The sequence below is a fragment of the Callospermophilus lateralis genome, chromosome 5 (genome assembly GCF_048772815.1).
Source record: "Callospermophilus lateralis isolate mCalLat2 chromosome 5, mCalLat2.hap1, whole genome shotgun sequence".
In the NCBI taxonomy this organism is placed as follows: domain Eukaryota; kingdom Metazoa; phylum Chordata; class Mammalia; order Rodentia; family Sciuridae; genus Callospermophilus; species Callospermophilus lateralis.
This window is the reverse complement of record NC_135309.1, coordinates 16,510,451-16,525,069: the sequence shown is the minus strand read 5'-3', so window position 1 is coordinate 16,525,069 and position 14,619 is coordinate 16,510,451. Positions and strand designations below refer to the sequence as shown.

Here is a 14,619-nt window from a genome sequence, read left to right as displayed (position 1 = left end):
ACTGTGCATTACAGAGGAAGCTTAGAGAAGGTGAAGACCTTCCCAGCACCTGAAGCTGCAGGAGACCTCACCAAGACTAGGACAATAACCAGGGCACCACGTAAAACCTGTGGGCCAGCACCAAGGGATGAGTGAGAGTCCCCGTGCAATCCAGCAAAGATGGCTTGAATCCCAGCCTCTCCGCTTGGCCAGACACCATGGTACCTCTCAGCTTACTGTACCCTTTACTCATCTGTAAAAAATGTATCGAAATAATAATAGCTAACAGTTATGGGGCACTTATACAGCACTGAGCACTTTGAAGGAATTATCTCAACTCTCAAAATAACAAAGACAGCTGTCATCCCGTATGATAGATGAGCGCACTGGGACTCGGTTACACTGCAGCTAAACAAATGGCGGAATAGGATTCAAAACCAAGCAGTCTGGGGCCCAGGGTCTGGCCTCAAAGGGGGACACGTCAGCACCTTCCTCACCCAGGGGTTCACTTGCAGCCTGGCTTCCAGAACCTTCTCCTTAGTGACGAAGCCAAGAGCTGCACTTCCCAGGATGCCTCGGGCTGTAGAGCTGGCCAATCAGGTAGTCCCAGGCGGAGGAGCCGGCCAATCAGGAAGCCCTGCCTTGAGTCAGCGCCTGCTCAGTGCGCCTCGCAGTCAGAACTTCGGGGACGGTTGGCCAGGTGGGTGCTGAGGACCGGCGCTTGAGGGGCAGGCCAGGGTTACTCAGTTAACTAGCCCAGTGGGGTGTCGGAGGGCGAGGACGACCACACTCTCCAGGCTCCTTCTTCAGCCACCGGGCAGGCAGGGGGTCCTTGCGGGGGCTCTTCCTGGGATCCTCCGGGTGGTTAGGTGGGAAGGACCTGGGCTGGCAGGTGGCCAGGGACCCCCTCAGCAGCGATCCAGGGCGGCTGGGGAACCATCCATTTACCCCGGGTGCGGCGGCCGTTGGGCAGCAGTTGGGCACCGGGAAGGCCGGGGTGGGCTGCCGCAACAGTTGGGTCAACAGGGCGGGGTTTAGGGAAAACCTGCCCGTGGTCCTGGCCACTGCGGACCCTGCCCCTCGGGAAGGGCCAGTGCTTCAGTGACCTGGGTGCCTTTGGTCTGTGACACGTTGACTTCCCTGGACCCCGAAATGCTGTCCCCAGAGCAGTGTCTCCACTTCTGGCCTCTTGCCTCACCTCCTGGTGAAGTGCAGTTTAACCACCCCACCACACCGCCAGGTGTGTCCAGCTCCCTGGAGAAGGCCAGACTCTTCCTGGCCCCGGTCGCCTGTTGGGTGGGATCTGCCCACCCACTGGGCACTCACACCCAGCCGGCAGAATCCATTCACTTGGGCATTTCGCTACCCACTTGGTTTTACTCTTGCTTTTAATTTTTAGTTTTTACACATATTCTTTGCTTTTAAAGTACTTTAATTCCACCACCCCAGCCCTGCCCACCCTCTTTATTACTTTCTCTCTTTTTTTTTTAAATCGTGTTTCCTTTCCCCTCAGTCCTTTATCTTTTGGTTTGGCATGCCCAGCTAAGGTTGTTGACACTCCTTTTGTAGCACAGAGAGCCTTAAAAGGGGGTGCGAAGTGCATTTTACTGATTGATGTCCGGAAAACAAAACTATTTCTGTTACAGTGCCTCTGAAGTGAGTGGAATAGGATAAATTCCTCTGGTTCAAGAAAAGGCAGTTGCAAGGATTGATTTAAAGGTTAGTTTTCATTATTTTGGACAAACAGCCTGACCCTTAACTGCCCAGCTTTCACACTGCTGGAGGAATTGTGTGCTAATTGTGTGTTATTTTTCTAGTCATTTTGAGAGACATCTGAGGGCTGAGGTTAGTTTCCATTCAATCACGAGTCTTTATACTTGTATCTGATTGGATTAAGGACATGTAAAATACTTTGTATATAACATGGTAATGTGTTGACTTATACACTTCCATTAACCCAAATTAAAATGTGTGCTGCTTAACTCCTAAACCTAAAGTAGTCATTTTGTCATCTGAGTTATAATCAAATCCTATTTTGATTTTACTGTGTACTTAACAAAAATCATAAGTGGATCATGTCATTCAAGAATAAATTAGACACATTGACTTACATAAACAACATCAGAAAGAGTGTTGTACAATTGCTGAATTGTAAGGTGGTATATAAGTACTGAGGCTTTCTGAAAAGAGGCCATCTTCATTTCCATTGTAAGGGCCCCATCTTGTGGATATGGTATAATTAAAGAAGAAGAAAAAACCAAAACACCTTCATCCCAAGAATTCCAGTAGGAGTTGTTTTCATTTGGAAAAATATTATAAAACACATTGATGATGTCTTTCTATGTTAGATGAAGCCAAATACTAAGCCTAAAAATAAAGTATCAGTTCTGAAGTAATTTTTTTTTTAGAAATACTAAAAGTTCAAGTATTTTTAAAGTCCACATAAATACTTCTGGTTTATATGTCATTTTTCTTCTTTTAAAACAGATGTTTAAGAATAATGTTACTGATCATAAACAAAAGGTGGAAGCCATGATTAAAGACATTAACACAATCTCTTTGGAGTTGAAGAAGATGAAAGGTAAGAATAAAATCACTAAATTAAAACGTTTGCATGTTGTTATAAAGTAAATGGTAGAGCAAATTTGTGTTGGATTTCTCTATTAGGAAATGTTGACAGTACAATCTGTATTAGATCTATAAAAATGAATCAGGTCAACCCAGGAATTAGAAGATCCATGTTCTTATCCCTAACACTAACAAGCTTCTCATGTTGTCTAATGTCTAAGTTTAACTCTCTTCCTTTCCTTCAGCACACTATTCAGTGATTATGACACATTCTACAAAATTCTGCAACTTTATTGATGAACTCAGTAAGTCCGTAAGGTTCATTCCAAATTAAGAATTTTGATTCTGTGAGTTACAGATTCTTTATTTCAACCATGTTCAGAGAGTGATAGCAGACCTTATAATTCATGTTTAGTCAGTCACCAAACAAAAATATTCCATTATTTTATCTTAGGTATGTGAAATTTCCATGATATGCTATTTCCATGGATAATCTATCCTTGAACAGACATTCCGTGACTTGGGGAACTCCGTATCTCACCAGTCAACCCAACCCGTTTTTGACAGTTCCTCTTTATGGACTAGCTGAATCTGTCCCCTTGTTCCTTTTATCTGTGGGTCTTGTTCTAACCATGAAAACTACATCAAATATGTAGTTATTCTTCTTGCCACTCTTGAATATTTGAAGATAGCCTTTATTAGTGGTGAGTCCTCCAGCATCAAGTAATAAAATATCAACTTAGCGTGACTTCTGCAATAAGGAATGTTTAGATCTAATGGAGGGCATCCCCAGAATGAATTCAGAGGCTTAAAGATTTCATTAGAGACCAGATTCTTCCCATCTTTTTTCTCTGTCATGTTCACTCTCTTTATCACTCACTGCTCATGGTCATTACCTTCAGAGATGGCCATATACAGACATTATCTCTGCCTGTCTCTATTTAAGTCATTCCCCAGAGGCCTGCAGCACATTTCCCCTCTCCTTTCATTGGCCAGATTTGCATCACTTGCGGATTCCTACAGCAGCCAAAGCCAAGGGGAATGGGACTGCCAAGACCAGTTTGGACCAGTCAGAACACACTGCTGGAGCTGGGGAAAGGAGCACCTCAAATGGAACCAAGTTGTGCCACCAAGAAGAAGAAGGGAGTGGCTGTTAGTTAGGCACCAAATAGTGAGTGCCTGTTCTGCTTTGTCTCCACGAAAAGTGCTCCCTAGGGTAGCATTTTTCAAACTTTGGTCTGTGAACCCTGCTGTCTCAAGAAATGTTAATAGATGATATGCAATAAAACAGAATATGTTCTAATGGTCAAAAAGTTGGGGAAGTGCTTTATACTGTATATTTCACAAATTCACAGTGAATATTAATAGAATGAGAAGTTTGTTACAAAGAAATCTTATTAACTTTTATTATCTCTCAAAATATCAACACTATGTGAAGATTCTCTTCCTAAAATGAAAATCTTCTGAAAACCTTCCTTGATTCAACATTATCCTCAGGACGAAATCCAAGACTTCTAGAATGGATTGTATAATACATCCTTTTGAGATCTGGCCCTACCTCCCTCTCTAATCTCACCCTTTTTTCCCCTGCATATTTTGTGCTTCGACCATACTGAATTATTAGCGTAACCATGCATCTGTTTTGTGTCTGTGCCCTAATACATAGGCCTTCTGAAATCCCATTACTACACCTCACCTTCTCCATACTAGGTTAACTGCTCCTTATTTGTTGAGGTCATTTACATTGCTTTTTTTGAACCTATATGTTTTCCTTTTACCCTTCCCTATAACGTATCATATACTGTGTTGTAATTATATATCTATTTGCTTTTTCTCTCCCTGCCCAACTGGAAACTCATTAAGAGTATTTCTATCACTTAACACAGTTTCTTGATAGGGGTTCTTGGAAATTTTTATTAAATAAAAAATAATGTTTCTGGATGCTTGAACTCATTTGAAACAATTAGTCTTTCCATTCCTCCAAGGTTTGATTATTTGTGAAATATTCTTTCAAGAAGTAAATAGAGATGATAAATATGATAAACATGTTCCTGAAAAGTTGTGTGGGTAGGGTAGTCAGGCATTTAGTATATGAGGACCTAAAGAGTTAGACTAGAAGGGTAAATTTCTGGTAAGGACTAAATGAATGCTCCATTTATACTCACTTCTTCCCAAAATAATAGTGTCAATGGATAACAGAATTTAACATGATTTAGGTATTCTTCTAAGAGCTCCACATAAGTGAATTCATTTAATTGTAATAACAGTGCTATAAGGTTGTACAATGACAGATGTGTAAAATAGGTTAGTTAATTTTATCCAAGACAAGCAAAACTAGTGGGTAGTAGACCTAATTTTAAAATTTATAAAGAGTCAGAAATCTATATGGTTTAAGAGATGAATAAATAACAACAAAATAGATACAAAGGGAAGCAAATAAGTCTAAACTCTGATGTCCATAAAATTCTGAACTCTTAAGATGACTGGCTAAAACCAAGAAATAAACTCTCAAGACTCAATACATGGTGACCACAGAACTGTCCAGAAATGAGGGTGGATCAGAGCTGGATAACTGGGAACACTAGTTAAATGTTAAGAAATCATAAATCCCTGAGGTCTCTTCTGCCCTGTAACTGGGCAACCATCCCCCTTCTGTGACATTAAAGCCATGGTTAAAACAAGGAATGTCTTCCTGGAGCCACCAGACACAGTTTAGGGAGAGGACTATACTGAAAATAGGATATTAGACAAAGTTTGCATACTAAATTGTTAGACATCCTAAAATGGCCACCAAAACACTTAAAGCCAGATTTATACCCTTCAGATTTTTTTTTCAGGAATTTGATCACTCCACCAGGCCGCCCGAGATGGCTCTCCCCTCTGGCTCTCCCCTCGAACCACCCAGTGGGGCAGCAAGGCTTACTTAGGACTAGCAGGAGAGAGAGAGAGAGAGCACGCCAGGGAGTGGCCTTTTATTGGGGAACAAGAAATTAAGGGGAAAATTCCATCCAATGAAGGTCCAGGGGGGCAGCATTCCAAAGTCAGGGTTAGTGATTGGTCTCAGGGTCAGTGGTCAGTCACACCCCCACAGGGACAGGCTCTCGCACCTGGAGAGGGCAGGGATAGCTCCGACACAGTTTGGCCAGAACGCCTCACACCCAATCAGGGAGGTGCCAATCACCTGCGAGAATGGCTTCCCACATACCTAAGAATAAATACCTAAAGAAAGTAGAGATTCCCCCAACAAAACAATCCAGAATGGTTACCCGATAATATAAACACTGTGAGATAGAGTTTCCAGTTCTTTTTATTGTCATGATCTTAAACATCTTCCAAAATCTGTGGTGTAATAGATATTTGAGGAAGGCATTAAATATGAAAAGCAAAACTTAGAAATCAGTGAGAGAGGGGCTAGGGATGTGGCTCAAGAGGTAGTGTGCTCGCCTGGCATGCGTGCGGCCCGGGTTCAATCCTTAGCACCACATACAAACAAAGATGTGTCCCCTGAAAACTAAAAAACAAATATTAAAAATTCTCTCTCTCTCTCTCTCTCTCTCTCTCTCTCTCTCTTAAAAAAAAAAAAGAAGAAGAAGAAATCAGAGAGAAACAATTTCTGAAGGGAGATAAAACTTCAGGAAACTACTGTTAATATCCACAGAGAAGTTGGGAAAGATGCTAAAGCCACTAAAAAGAAATAAGATACTATAAAAATATTTAGGGAGCAAAAGGGAATGCTTGGAAATTAAAGTATGAAAGTAGAAGTGAAAAACTCTAGAAAAGACTGAAAAGTAAAGTGAAGAAATCCCCCTAGGGTATAGAGCAAAACAACAGAGATGGAAAGTTTTAGTAAGAATAGTGACAAGATCAGTGAAAGAAGTCCAACATTTAATAAATATTGTTAGAAAACAGACAATAAATAGGAAGAATTCATTGAAAACATAATCTGAGAAATTTTCCCAGAGCCAAAGGACAGGAATTTCTACAATGGAAGAGCCCAGCACAATGGATGAAAATAGATACATACCAAGGCATAGTATTGTGAATTTTTAGAATACTGAGAGAACAAAAAAAGCATTCAAATGTCTGAAAAGATGATAGGGATTGAGAATATCGTAAAAATTCTCAATAGCAACATGGAAGTTAGAAAACAGTGCAGCAATACCTTTGGAAATCTGCAGAAATAGTTTCCAATTTGAATTTCTATAGGTAGACAACCTGCATAATTGGACATTAGTATATAAAGAGAAATTTTTAGATTATGTACCTCCTCTTGTCCCTGGAAGTTACTGAACCTGTGTCCAAACAAGTAGCAGACCAGAAGGGAGATGCATGGAGATTCTGGAAAAAGAGCCAATCCACAGAAGGGAAGGGGTAGAAAGGAAGTCCCTAAGATAGTGGTGAAGGGAGCTCTCTAGGCACACACAGTTGCACAGCAGTCCTAGAGAGCAGTTGTCTCAGAGTGCTGCAGTGGAACTGCTAAGGCTTTGAGATATGGTCCTAATACACAATGAAAAAAGTAGAATACAATTATTGTGCTTGGGAGGTAGCTTGCAAGAAACAATGTATCCTACTTACAAGACTCAGCTATGAAAAATATTAATATAATTAAGCATTAAATATTTGAGCTACCAAGAACTGTCCTCTTATTGGAGGAGTAGGGATTGAGTGAAAAGAGCTATATCCACAAGCCACAAGCCTCCAAATTAGAAAGAAATGCCAGTTAGAGATATAGGAATAAACTACTTAATCCCCCTCAGTCCAACAAAAAAAAAAAAGAAAAAAAAAAAGGAAGGAACATGATACAACAAAAGCAACAAAGTTAAAATGAGAGAAACTATTTTTTGTAACTTGCCTTGTAGACCTGATTCTATGTGCATGTATAACTTAAATAAAGATGTTTAAAAATGTAGCCAGGTGCAGTGGCACATACCTGTAATCCCAGGCTGAGGCAGGAGGATTGCAGGTTCAAAACCAACCTCAGCAACAGTGAGATGCTTAACAACTCACTGTGACCCTGTCTCTAAATTTAAAAACTACAAAATAGGGCTGGGGATGTGGCTCAGTGGTTGAGTGCCCCTAGGTTCAATCCCTTGTACCCCCCCAAAAAAGTACAAATCAAATTTGTAAAAAATCTAGTTAACAGTATAGGAAAATCGCTGACTATTGGGCCTAGAAAGTATTTCCAGTCAAGTTTTACATCATACCTGTGTGTAGTATATAAATCTAAGGCAGCCTGAATTGTAGTTTGATCAGTAATCATTTGAAAAAACACACTAAATTAGGAATAGCTTCTTAGAGCAATAAGAGTTACTTATGACATGTGTTCTATAATGTCTGCCATGATTTTGTTTTACTCAGAGCTCTCCCAGTTATTGCTTTGTGACCTTATTCTACATTTTAATCACCCTGTGAAGATGGAAGACTTAAAGGAAGCAGAAAGAAGCAACCCCCTGTTTGAAGAGTCTGAATTATCTGATGTATCCCTTACTTCTAACAAATATTCTGTCTGACTTCTTTCTTTTTTTTTTTTTTGGTTTATAGTGCGAGAATTTTCTATTTTTATTGTTGAATTAACAAATTTGTGGGGGAATTGAATTTACTAATATACTTAATATACTAAAAAAAATAATAGCTGTAAATAAACACTTCATGTTCTCGAAGGTCGCTTCATTATTTGCATGTTTCAGAGTGGCTCAATTGTTTCACCATGGCAAGAGCATGACATGGGATATCCACTATGGGCACTGTTATCCTTTTTGTCTTATGCTTGAATTTGGCTTCGGTTGCCAGTTACTAAATTATTAATGGAGATCATATGAGTTTACATTAATCAGAGCTCTGCTGGTATTGCACACACAAACAGGGAAACATTTATTGGGTCGTATGACTTGTCCACAGTTGGAGTAGATTTCAGGGACTTTGCACATCATCTGATGTCTCTGTTATGTATCTGTGTGTTGACCTCATTCTTTCCTTTGATTGACTGGTTTCCTCCACAGGGTGGGGAGAAGGAGCTAGCAGACAACTCTAGGCATATAGCATTGTCTTAGGGGGCCCCCAAAGAAGAAAGATCTGTCTCTCTGCCCATGTTTTAGTTCAGAGAAGGACCCCAACTGGTCAAAGATGCTTATCCCTGAGCACAGGCCTGTGCAGTGATGATTGGGACCATAAGGCCTGAGGGCAAAAAAGGAGCAGCTCAGCCAGAAGAAGGAAGCAGCCCCTGTTTAAAGAAAGGAAGAAAGTGTGGGTCACGAATGCATCAGATTTCCACCACAGCAGCGGAATGGAACACCTTTATCCTAAAAGTTCCCAACTTCCCTCCCTTCCCAACAGGAGACTTAAAAAACTAAGCTCTGGGTTGTCCTCATGATTCACCACCAAATAGATATTTTTTAGCAAAAGAGAATGCTGTGAGGCAAGACCCAAGTTGATTTCACTTCATCCTGGAGTGTAGTGTCAGCTGACCTCACTGCCCAGCACCTGGCTCAGTGTTTAACCCAGAATTGACACTAAATAAATACTTGTTATAACATGTCCTGTTGAGCAAGCATGCAAATGAATACAGGTCTTTCAGCTTTTGAACATCCAATTCTGGATGTTCATTGGTTAAAAGCCTCCATATTCCACATACTCCTTATCTTAGCATATCAGTTTTAACGAGGTAACTTGTCCTTCTTCCAATGCTCTATTAGATTGTGAAATTTAAAGTATAAGATAACTCAGAAAACTGGTAGGTTAAGCAGAGAGCCCAAAACTTTTTGTTAATAAAACTTGTGTAGTAGTAAGTCCCCAAAGGGAAACATCTGAAGGTAGGTTTTTGTTGTTTTGCTCAATGTGGGTTTTGCTTCCTAAATACCCACCACAGATTCTCCTTGATTTATGATGAGGTTGCGTCTTTGAAAAAAACCACTATTGGTTGAAAATACTGCAAATAAAAAATGAATTTTCCACACAGACACCACAGCCCAGCCTACCATAAACATGCTCAGAACCTTTCATTAGCTTACTTTTGGGTAAATCATCTAACATCATCTCTTTTACATTATATTGAATGCCTGTATCCAAACACTAGCAACATGGCCACTAGCTAGAGCGCTGGTGGTTGCCCTTGGATCACATGGCTGGCTGGCTCATCTGCTGCCTAGCTTCCTGAGAAGATCGTGCTGTATAGCACTAGCCCAGGAAGAGCTTCAAACTACAATTTCTGCTTAATGAATATTGCTGTCACATCATCATAAACTTGAAAATAAGTCAAACCATCACAAGTCAGTGACTGTATTTTTTGTTAAGTGAAATTTGTAAACTGAAGGAAAGCGTTTAATTGCCTTTGGGAAGAAAGAGAAGGGACTTTATGACAGGTTTATCGGGAATGAAAAGACCCAGAAGAGCAGTGCTATTATTTGGATAAGTATCCCTGAAAGGCCCATGGTGTTAAAGCCGGTCCTTAACCTTTGGTGCTATTGGAAGCAGTGCTGCCTTTAGGAGATGAGGCCTAGCAGAAGGGAAGTTAGAATACTGGGGTTGTGCCCTTGAAAGGGTAGGGTACTGAGACCTCAGCCCTGTCTCTCTGTTTCCTGGCCATCACGAGAACAAACCTCTTCCACATGCTCCCACCTCAATGTACTGTACCACCAGAAGCAACAGGGCCAAGTAACCATGGACTGAAACCTCTGGAACCATGAACCACAATAATAAACTTTCCCTCCTGAGTTGATTATCTCATTTATTTTGTCATAGTAACAGAAAACTACCTAACACAAACAGTGTCTAATAGCAAATTTTGATGAAATTGCATCACCGTCTAGGCACTGCTCCTTCATCTCCCCAGGAAACTCAGTGAAGCCTATATCACTGAGCATTGCTTTTGGGTTGGGTGGTAGAGGGTGTGATGGGGGTGCTAGGTACTGGGAAGGGATGAAATGTCAACATATTTGATACCAAAGTCTCATCTCTAAATTTAAAATGTTTCCTTTTGATATCTGTAGATTAAATTTGCTTTAAAACAAACAATAATAGTACGGACTAAACAAAAAAGTCAGTGAAGTCGTTATAGGAAGCCAAAAGAAAGGCAAAAGACTAGTTTAATCCCAGGAAGTTATCCCAACATGCATTTATCTTGTCATTAAAAAGTACACAAAAATCCCCCCAGCAGAAAACACCAAATAAGAACCAGTGGCATTATATTTTTGAAGCCTCAAATTATTGCTGCTGAAAAAAAGAATTTTAGTAACTTTTAAGTTATATAAAAAAACTGATGATTACCTCTGACTGACAAAGGCTTGCTATGTTCCATGTGATATCAAAAACTACTACTGTTTCAGTGTTTCTAAACTTGCCCCAAATTTGCTGTGGCTATGTAAACTACTTCACTTCAAAATGGGCATTCAAAAATACACATCTTTTTTTTTTTTTTAAATGAAGTACGTAGTACACTACTAGACTTCAAGTGTGAACAATATTACCCTTGCACTTTATAAACATTGAAGAGGAATAAATAAATTATGGTATATTCGACAGTCTTCATTTCAAACACTGTTTTTAAAGGGAAGTACAAAACGCTCGTGTCCATGTTGAGGGGTTGGTTTCAGTACCGTTGTCCATTCGCCAAGGTCGGTTGATCTTCTCAGGTCCACAACAGAGGCAAAAGGAAAGTCAGTCTCCTTGACTCACTTGCTACAGACACCCTGCAGCGTGCGTTAATGTGCATTGGTATCTAGAGCCTCGATTTTTCCCATCAATGAGCAGAAGTGGCATTTTTCTGAAGTAGTCAATAATATCTGACACCGACAAAAAATCCTGGAAAGTTAAAAGAGGAAGATAAGTCATCACTGAGTGGATAGTGTGAATTTCACTGTTTTTTTTTTTTTAAATCTGCATAATGTAGCCCCTGTAAGTAACTAGAATGCGGGGGGGGGGGCACATAAATTGTGGCAGATGTTTTAGTAATTTTTGCTATAGAAATTTGAAAACATTCCTCATCAACACCCAACAAATAATGAATAAAAACCAATTTCTTAAAATTTTATATAGTGAGTCATAATCCTAAATATTGGTTGCTCCTTGGGTTTCTGTTTTGGGTCTTGGTTTCTATACCTCCTATTCACCCCAGTAATTAATGGGGTTAGGAGGAAAGGGGAATCAGGAGGTCAGACACCATTCACAGTGTCTGGAGGTGACAGCTACAGCATGACATAGAAGTTCCTTCACAGCCTCTGCTGCGTGCCCATTGTACCTCCTCAATCACAGAAACTCAGCAGCCAACTGTTCTCACCCACAGCCTGTACTATACTATCCCTGATGGACAAGAAAGGCCCCATTCATCCTTATGTATGTGGTCAGAAGTCACATGGTGCCCCACAGAGGAATGTGTACTCCTCCAGGACTCGGGGCCTGGGTGCCTCCCTCCAGGGCAGTCGCAGTCAGCAGTCTTTTGCCTGTGTGTTTCCACCCTAGGCCAAGGAAATCTGGGAGGGCAGAGCCTCCAGTGGTTCCAACATTTAAACAAAAGCACGTGTTTTGTCCCACTCATCCACATTGTCATCGCTTAAAAGTGTACATCATGGGTGAGTTTTTTCTCATTCTGGAGATGTTCACTTCCACTGGTCTTCCTCCTGCAGCTTTGAACTCGAAGAAAAGCACGATTCAGGATGGTGCATTTAGTTGACAGCTGTCTTTACACAAGGCAGCCCAGAGGACCTCTTTCATATCAATTCTGACAACCACCCCCAAAAATGTCTGGCACGAGAATCTAAGCCTTAGCCCAACAATTTAGTGATCTGGCCATTGTCACAGAACTGTACCTCCTGCTCAGTAATAAATGACCCTAGTGTCCAAATAACCACCACAGCAAGTGTTCTGGTTCCTCCCCTTTCCCAGAGGTTATTAATTTAAAATACAGCCTTCTAGGTACATTGTAATCTTACACTAAAAAATATATGGCAGAGGTCAATAACAGAAGAGACTGAACTTTGATTCCATCTAACAGAGTTTTAAAAAATGCTAACCTATTTTTTTTTAATTTTGAAAGTTATAATGTGAGGTTGGATTATTTAGACTAAAAAATACAAGAAGGACTCCTACGGCTGAATCAGTCACTGTTAATGTTTTGCTCTATTCCCCTCCAAATAATGAAGGACTTTGCTAATGGGAATTAGCTCTAAGTTGCTGCCCGGCACGAGCTCCCAGAGAATATTAAGCGAATCTCCCTGTGGGGAGGCAGGCAGGCGTAGAAAGAGCATGGGGAGAAATTCTGAAGCTCCAAGTCCTTACCTCCTTCCCCCGGAGTCCAGTTCCCAGCATGTAGACCTGGCTTTCCTCCTGATAACGGATCTGGATGTTGTAGACTTTATCTTTGTACAATACCATGAGGACATACGGGTTGCTTATTGTTTTTTTAGAGCTGTCTCTAACCAGAAAAGTGCCATCCTACAAAGGGAAATTCTTGTTAGTAGGGAACAGTAAAAGTCAGGACTCTGTTGCCTCTGAGAGCAGCTGACCCTCTCCCAGGACCAGAAACTTGTCAGTGGAGACCACTGGCCTTCAGCGGCAACCCTAGCAGTCACAGATCCGTATGCCCTGTGTTTCTTGGTTATCAAGAGAGGCTGCAGAAATGTCATCAGAGATGTTTCCAAGCCAACCTCTCCAAAGCCTCTTCCTAGAAAAGGAATCTTTTTTCAGTAATAAAACACATAATTGTTGGTTGAGAGGATAAAGGGCCAAAAAAGAGGACTTTAATGGCCAGCCCAAGATACAGCTTTCTACTCCTGCGAATTAATTCCCTAAGCTTTCCTTTCCAGATCCACAGTCAGAAAACCCCCATAAGCCAATGACATTCACCCCTTTCTAAACCTCTTGATCTCTAGATTCAGCGTTTCTTCCATCAAACACCTGAACTCACAATTGAATGTGGACCATGTGTATTCTTCCTACCTTTTTAAAATAGTTGCTGAACTTTAAAAAAAATATATTTGTTGTGATTCATGCTTTCCTTTAAACTTTCACTCAATAAATCACCACATCATCATAATAAAGAACTAATATTAATTGAGCTCCTTAGGAAGACTCATTTAAACCACTTCTTCTCCACCTACTAAATCAGGAAGGCTTTTACATAATCATCAATCTACAATAAGAGTCTTCCTTTGTTCTTTTTATCCCAAGTTAATTGAGTCAGTCAGAACATCCCTGTCAGACAAACACACCTCTGGATCCGTGATTCACAACCTTGGCTTGGAATCAGAATCTTCAGGGAGCTTCAAAGACTCCCTCATCCCACAAAGTACTTGGTCTAATTAAAATAAAATCTCTTCAGGTGAGACCCAGGAGTCAGGATGTTCAGAAAATTCCCCAGAAGGTTTTAAAGTGCAGCCAAGGTTGGGAGCTACTGCTGTGGACTTTAAATGGGAACGGTGAAGAACCTTTGCTTTCCCACCTCTGATAAAGGGATTTAAGGTTAAAGGTCAGCACTGGGCCACAGGGCATCTGCTTAGGACTTGATATCAAAGAAGTAGCTAAAAATTTCAGGAGGAAGAACAGAAAATGGCTGCTGCCTCTCTGCACAGAGAGGTTTGTGCCTAGATGAGAAGGGAGACTGCATTAAGAGGCAGACAGAACTGGCAAGACGTGGGAAACTTGGGAGCATCTCCTTTTGACGCTAGACAACAAGACAGACTCTCGTTAACAAAAATCTCCTAAGATCCTGCCAATCAGATGATTGCCTTGGTTTAGACGTTTCTATCAGCCAAATGAGTCCTGGTGCCAGGAGTCACTGCTATGGACCCTGACAGGTGGGAAGCTAGACCAATGGGTGTCCTCGGAACAGCACCTCACAGATCTCCCAGCCAATAATTGGGACTCAGTCCAGGTCAGTTCCCTTCTTCTCCTTCCATTAATATTTATAACTACTTTCAAATAACTGTAGCACAATACCTGGTTTATCTTTCTAAGGGCAGCTTCTGCCTCCGGCCGGGTAATGTAGGAAATGTACCATTCTTCATCCAGTGAATTCTGCAAATGTAAAAATTTTTTTTAAATGGAATAAATTTGGCTGGGGTAACATGCTTAATGAAAAAA

The 14,619-nt window shown here is 40.9% G+C and overlaps 2 protein-coding genes across 2 annotated transcripts in view; one reads left to right on the top strand and one right to left on the bottom strand.

The window, feature by feature from the left end:
* Window positions 1-1,633: 1,633 nt before the first annotated feature.
* On the top strand, window positions 1,634-8,057 carry C5H5orf58 (chromosome 5 C5orf58 homolog). Its single transcript, XM_076855747.2, has 3 exons — window positions 1,634-1,698; window positions 2,467-2,560; window positions 7,906-8,057. Exons 2-3 carry the CDS (start codon window positions 2,467-2,469, stop codon window positions 8,055-8,057), a joined length of 246 nt encoding a protein of 81 aa, XP_076711862.1. The 5' UTR covers window positions 1,634-1,698.
* Window positions 8,058-10,594: 2,537 nt separating this feature from the next.
* Lcp2 (lymphocyte cytosolic protein 2) overlaps window positions 10,595-14,619 on the bottom strand; it is a 43,379-nt gene continuing 39,354 nt past the window's right edge. Inside the window, exons 19-21 of the mRNA XM_076855683.2 lie at window positions 14,476-14,553; window positions 12,817-12,972; window positions 10,595-11,343 (exon numbers count right to left, since the gene is read on the bottom strand). Of these exons, the coding sequence (XP_076711798.2) occupies window positions 11,221-11,343; window positions 12,817-12,972; window positions 14,476-14,553 (357 nt within the window). The 3' untranslated portion in view covers window positions 10,595-11,220. The remainder of the gene's footprint in view (window positions 11,344-12,816; window positions 12,973-14,475; window positions 14,554-14,619) is intronic.

Excerpts from the sequence above, each read along its gene's own strand:
- C5H5orf58 (XM_076855747.2), top strand. The coding sequence starts at position 2,467 with ATGTTTAAGAATAATGTTACTGATCATAAACAAAAGGTGGAAGCCATG. Across the intron at positions 2,561-7,905 it reads GGAGTTGAAGAAGATGAAAG|AGCTCTCCCAGTTATTGCTT; the intron begins GTAAGAATAAAA and ends TGTTTTACTCAG.